This window comes from Loxodonta africana, chromosome 2 (assembly GCF_030014295.1).
Source record: "Loxodonta africana isolate mLoxAfr1 chromosome 2, mLoxAfr1.hap2, whole genome shotgun sequence".
In the NCBI taxonomy this organism is placed as follows: domain Eukaryota; kingdom Metazoa; phylum Chordata; class Mammalia; order Proboscidea; family Elephantidae; genus Loxodonta; species Loxodonta africana.
Window position 1 is genome coordinate 84,533,404 of NC_087343.1, and position 6,846 is coordinate 84,540,249.

Consider the following 6,846-nt stretch of genomic DNA (forward strand, 5'->3'; position numbering starts at 1 on the left):
CTTCTAAAACATCATTTCATTGTGTCCCTTCCTTTTCTGCTCAAAAATCTACAGTGGTGTCAGAGCTCAGGTGGGACTAGCTTTAAAAAACCAAAAAACCAAACCTATTGCCATCAAGTTGATTCCGACTCATAGTGATGCTATAGAACAGAGCAAAACTGCCCATACGGTTTCTAAGGAGCGCCTGGTACATTCGAACTGCCAACCTTTTGGTTAGCAGCCATAGCACTTAACCACTCTGCCACCAGGGTTTCCGGGACTAGCTTTAGGGGACAGTAAAGAGGGGACCAGGTTGAAGATGAGGAGCCCTCAGGGAGAGCAGCCAAAGGGGTTGGGCTCAATATGGGGCAGCAGTGAGGGGTGGGTTCAGTCTGAGGATAGAGTCCCAGGGAAGGCAGTTCCAGTTTCACAGGTGTCAGGAATCAGACTTCTGGATGAACCATGGTTAAACAGGAACCAGTGGTCCCAAGGTCACGCAGGCAAAAGTTGGGCAGGGAGTCAGGCCCCAGGCAAACAGACTTGGTTTCAGGCAAAGTTTCGAACTGGTTCGAACAAGTTCAGTCATGGCCGGTGAGGTGAAATTAAAACAGACTCAAATTTTTTAAATTTGGGTGAAGCAGAATGATAAGCAGAATGGAAAATTTACAGGTTGAAGTCCTGGAATGTGAGACTTGGAAGAGGTGTAGTGAGCCCTTTCAGGAGCCTGATGCAGGAGGTTGGATTATTGCCAGGACTGTGGAGAGCAACACACACGCAAAGCAGCACAGTTAGACAGCATCTTTGAGTGGGGCACCACTGTTTCCATTCCTTCAGGTCAAGAGATTTGGTTGCTATGCAATGTGCATGCTACCCTTGTTGTCTAAGAGGGAGATTAAGTTTCTAGCAGGGCTTTGACCCATAATTTTTCCTGCTCTGTTTATCATTCCACTTCACCCACATTTTAAAAATTCAGGTCTGTTCAGGTTTCACTTTGTTGGCAATGACTGAACCGGGCAGAACCAGTTCAAAGCCCTGGTTTCAGGGTGGAGTTCACCTTAATGGAGGAACTAGTGTGCTCAGTAGGAAACAAGGCAGAAACAGGGAAGGATAGACTCCAGGTCCTGTGGAACTTGTGGAGCCAAGGCCTCAAGGAGTGTCTCCCTCCATGGTGGGGATTGGCTCAGGGGCTGACCAAGGCTGGGCATGGGGACACCAGGGACTTTCTAAGCAGGGGGAGGAAATAGCTCATTTGGACATTTAGAGCCATCCATAGTAGCCCTTTGTAATAGAACATCCTGCAAAAATAGAAAAATGCTATCATGTGTGTCTATTGAACACCTGAAATGTGGCTAGTGGGATTGAGGAACTGAATTTTTTTTTATTATTATTGTGCTTTAAATGAAAGTTTACAATTCAAGTCAGTTTCTCATACAAAAACTTATACATGCATTGTTATGTGACCCTAGTTGCTCTGCCTACAATGTGACAGCATACTCCTCCTCTCCACCCTGTATTTCCTGTGTTCATTCAACCAGCTCCTGTCCCCTCTGCCTTCTCATCTCGCCTCCAGACAGGAGCTGCCCACATAGTCTCATGTGTCTACTTGAGCTAAGAAGCATACTCCTCACCAGTATAATTTTATATCTTATAGTACAGTCTAATCTTTGAAGATTTGGCTTCAGGAATGGTTTTAGTTTTGGGCTAACAGAGAGTTCAGGGGCCATGACCTCTGGGGTCCCTCCAGTCTTAGTCAGACCATTAAGTCTGGTCTTTTTACTAGACTTTGAGGTCTGTATCCCACTTTTCTCCTGCTCCATCAGGGATTCTCTGTTGTGTTCCCTGTCAAGGCAGCCATTGGTGGTAGCTGGGCACCATCTAGTTCTTCTAGTCTCAGGCTGATGGAGTCTCTGGTTTATGTGGCCCTTTCTGTCTCTTGGGCCCATACTTTCCTTGTATCTTTGGTGTTCTTCATCCTGCTTTGTCAGGTGGGTTGAGACCAACTGATGCATCTTAGACGGATGCTTGCTAGCTAGAACCCAAACGCCACTCATCAAAGTAGGATGCAAAACATTTTCTTAATATGCTTTGTTATGCCAATTGACCTAGATGTCCCCTGAAATCACGGTCCCCACACCCCCACCCCTGCTACTCTGTCCCTCAAAGTGTTTGGTTATATTCAGGAGACAGCTTTTGGTTTAGTCCAGTGAGGAACTGAATTTTTAATTTAATTTTAATTAGGTTAATTTAAATACCCACATGTGGCTAGTAGCTGCCACATTGAACAGGACAGATCTAGAGCCTGGCCCCTGACTTACCTCTCTGTGTAATATCTTAAAGGTCACTCCCATGTCTCCCCAAACCTGTCAGGCAGATGGTGATGTTCTCTAAAACATACAGGCTTACTTTGCCACCCCATCATTGTTTCTGCTGGCCCCCCACTGCTTGGACCTCTTCTCCATCTTTTCCACTATCTAGTCCTGTCTATTTATGGCTGAGTATGAGGCCATCTGCTCCTGAAAGCTTTCTATAAGAGCCCCATAATTGCTACCTGCAACATTTGCCTGCTGTACAGGTCCCAGCACTTCATAATATTCCATCATATCTCTCATTAGCAAGGCATTGAAAAGGTCCTCTATCATTGAGTATGGTCACTTATCTCCCCCTCCCCATGAACCACTGCCCCTCTATTTAAGCTTCATTCTGCAATGAAGTTGCCAAATTGCCTTCCCCCTCAATTCACTATGTCTTCCATACTTCAGGGATCAGACCCTGAAGAAGGACATCATGCTTGGTAAAGTGGAGGGCCAGTGAAAAAAAGGAAGGCCCTCAACAAGATGGATTTACATGGTGGCTGCAACAGTGGCCTCAAGCATAACAACGATTGTGAGGATGGTGCAGGACTGGGCAGTGTTTCATTCTGTTGTACATAGGGTCGCTATGAGTTGGAACTGGCTCGACAGCACCTAATAAACCGCAAGAAATTCACCTTGCACTCAAGCTTCTGGGCCTTTAAGGCAGACATCATAGGTCCTAAAGGTCCTTGGCCTTCCCTGCCATTCCAGAGTTGCTTACCCAGATTCTTAGACCCCAGACTGCCCGATGTTGCTGTGTTGTCTACCCTTCATCTCTGCCATATCCACAAACCTTTACCTCATTTCTCTTCTTCTCTTCATCTCTTATTTCTTCCCTTCCCCTGGTTTCAGGGCCCAACCCTCAGTTTCTAAGACTGCCAGGAAAAAATACCAAATTTGTGGTACAGAGCAATTTAGTTGCTTGGTTCAGCAATTTCTCCCTCCAAGCCTGGCCTTGAATCTTTCCTTTCACAATCAAAAAAGGTCCATTAAATGTATTTAATAAACATTTTAACAATCTGTGCCTGAGATGAATTCTCACTCCTACTCCAGGCTTGGTAAAGTAGAGGGTCAGTGAAAAAGAGGAAGACCCTCAATGAGATGGATTGACAAAGTGGCTGCAACAATGGACTCAATCATAGCAGATTGTGAGGTAGCACAGGACCAGGCAGTGTTTCATTCTGTTGTACATAGAGTCACTACAGGTCAGAACTGACTCAGCAGCACCTGCAGAAACAGTCTGTGTAAGTTATTAACAACTTTTTCCTTCCTACTCTGTGTAGTATGGGTTCCCAGAGAGAGGGGAAGGACAATATTTTATAGACCTTCCACTACCCTCTGGAGTACTTAATAATGTGCTGGACCCTCAAATATGTTCAATGTGGAATTAAATTTATCTGAATTGAAGAGAGAAATCAAAGGCAATCCCCCTTGAAAAGGAAGTTGTTTGGAGGCAGAGGGAGCATATACAAGGGATGAAGCTGTGCAAAAATATTCAAAGCTTTTTTAAACTTCATAAAGACCCTTATGTAAGTTACCTACAATTTTTTAAACTGTAAAATTAATACATTGTATGGAAGGCAAGCCTGCGGTACTTCTTAAAATACATGGCAGCCTCCAAGGAGCTTTATTCAAAAGAATGACATGCCATGAATGCAGTAGTTAAAACATGTGGGCAGCTGGGAAAGAATTAGAATGTTGAGAAAAATCACAAGGGAGGCATATGTTGGTTATTCTGGGATCACCTCCTAATGCAGAAGGAGCAAAATTATTAAGAATGCTTGTCTGTTGGGATGAGCTGTGCATTTTAGCTGCTAGGAGGGATCTGGCTAAGTATTTTAGACAGCATTATTGTAACTCATTATTGTAAATTGAAGTTAATAACTGAACAACTGGTTATTCCCGAGTGATTTTCTTTATTCTGTTCCTTCAAGATGTCTAAAATTCCTGTTTCCCTTCTGTTTCATTTCAGATACACATTTTTCTACAGTGGCATTATGAGTGATGTCCATGTGACCGAGCACCCAGCCAGAGTGGGCATTCTGCTGGACTACAACAACCAGAGACTTCTATTCATAAATGCCGAGAGTGGACAGTTGCTCTTCACCATTAGGCACAGGTTTAATGAGGGCGTGCACCCTGCTTTTGCCCTAGAGAAACCTGGAAAATGTACATTGCACCTGGGGATAGAGCCCCCTACTTCTGCAAGGCACAAGTAATCATTTGCTTTCAGAGTCTAGAAGAGCAGTAATTCAAATTCCGGGGGTCTGTTGCTATTTCCACTGGGTGTTGTACATTGTTCAACAAATCTCCCACACATTCGCACTCCTGATTGCTACATACACAGTGACAGCACGTGAGCAAACCACCCAGAAAACCTGGACTGTATGAGTAGTGTGTGAGTGAAGAGGGTGCTAAAAACATCCTCCACCCTTTGGTACATATATGTTTGAGTTGCTTCCTGGATTAAAAGAATTAACACTTGACTTGGGAACCAAAATAGAGACACAGCTTCCACCTGTTCTATTGGTAAAAGAAACCCTCTGATGAATGGGGCTGAGGGAAGGGACGATTGTGTTAGTAATACCTCTCCTCTGACACACAAAACTGACTCTTCCACAGGAAAAGTGCCACCACACTTCACTAAAGGACGATGAATCCTAGTCACTGGCGAATAGTGCACACTGAGAAGGTGTTGTAACTGTGCTGAGTTTATAATGAACTCTTTTGTAATAATGTATACTGTAGGACACGAGTTTCTTCTCTCAAATTTCAAATGTAGAAAAATGCTTGCTGTTAGAAATTCCCATTTTGTTTAATAAATGGTTAGAGTGTATAAAACAAAACATGTTATGTGAACTTATTAGCCAATATGAGTAATTCACCAGTCTAGTATCTTGGGACTGGGACGAATTGCAGAGTTCCTGTTGTAAATAACTGTCACACCTCAGTGGGTTGTGCTATCATGGATTTTCACATGAGAATTATAGACATATACATTTTAAAATCTAAAACAGTATCAGCCCATATTTCTAGTCAACTGCCAGAAGCAGAGAATCTCTTTTTGCTAAAATAAAATTGTTGGTCATTTTTAGATATTACTTTGAAATCTCTCAAAATCTTCCTAAAATGTGTGTGTGAAGTTCATAAATCTAGAATGCATTTTGAGAACACTGCTCTTATTTTCTAAAATCTAAAGACTTTGGTCCTATTTATATTTTGTTTTTTTACATTATGAGTTGAGTTGTTTCTTGAATCCAGAAGCAATATCTGACTTTTTAGATATATTCTAAAAAGCTACTGTTTAATAGAAAACCGAAACTGAATCTATATCTGCACCCATTAGAATAGAGCACCTTTAAAACCGTCATCACCCTGCTTTGAAATTATGGCTGCTTCTGGCAAGATGCATGCTTAGTGAAATAGGGGAAGAGCTTGCTGCTTTGCCTGAGAATGCTATCTTTGCCTTTTCATACCTTATAAGTGTTATCTCCAGGTTCTAACTGATCCCATGTGCTAAGTTTGTAATGAACTCTTTTGTAATAATGTATACTATAGAACACGAGTCTCTTTTCTCTTTAATTTCAGATGTAGCAAAGTGTTAGCTATTAGAAACTCCCATTGCAATTTTTATTTTTGGTGGGAATATAGTGTAATTAAAAACAATAACAACAGTAGCAGCAATGATGTGAACTTTACAATTTGTCTTAGTATGTGTTTCCCAAAAGTAGACCTCAGATAAGGACTTTTTTCAGGTCATTTACATATGAGGCGATTCTAGGAAATACAAGTGAGGAAGTGGGAAGAGTGACACAGGAAGGGGAGAAAGCCAATAGCAAACCCGTTAACAAACTTTTTGCTATGGAGTCAATTCTGACCCAAAGCGACATGGCCAACTAGAGTCACAGCTGGCAGGTGACGGAACTGAGACTTAGTTGCAGCCCAAGTCCTGAGTAATGAGAATAAAACTATTACACTTTGTCTCATTCTTTTTTTTTTTTTTAATTTTTATTATGCTTTAAGTGAAAGTTTACAAATCAAGTCAGACTCTCATACAAAGATTTATAAACACCTTGCTATATACTCTTAATTGCTCTCCCCTTAGTGAGATAGCACACTCCTTCCCTCCACTATCTCTTTTCTTGTCCATTTGGCCAGCTGTTGAACCCCTCTACCCTCTCATCTCCCTTTCAGACAGGAGATGCCAACATGGTCTCATGTGTCTACTTGATCCAAGAAGCTCATTCTTCACCAGTATCATTGTCAATCCCATAGTCCAATCCAATCCCTGTCTGAAGAGTTGGCTTTGGGAATGGTTCCTATCTTGGGCTAACAGAAGGTCTGGGGACCATGACCTCTGGGGTCACTGTAGTCTCAGTCAGACCATTAAGTCTGGTCTCTTTAGGAGAATTTGAGGTCTGCATCCCACTGCTCTCCTGCTCCCTCAGGGGTTCTCTCTTGAGTTCCCTGTCAGGGCAGTCAATGGTTGAAGTGGGGTACCACCTAGTTCTTCTGG

General features: G+C 42.6%; 1 protein-coding gene across 1 annotated transcript in view; it reads left to right on the plus strand.

Moving 5' to 3' along the window:
* Positions 1-6,519, plus strand: part of CMYA5 (cardiomyopathy associated 5) — a 137,192-nt gene extending 130,673 nt beyond the window's left edge. Inside the window, exon 13 of the mRNA XM_023545584.2 lies at positions 4,303-6,519. Coding sequence (XP_023401352.2) covers positions 4,303-4,549 — 247 coding nt within the window. The 3' untranslated portion in view covers positions 4,550-6,519. The remainder of the gene's footprint in view (positions 1-4,302) is intronic.
* Positions 6,520-6,846: the final 327 nt, after the last annotated feature.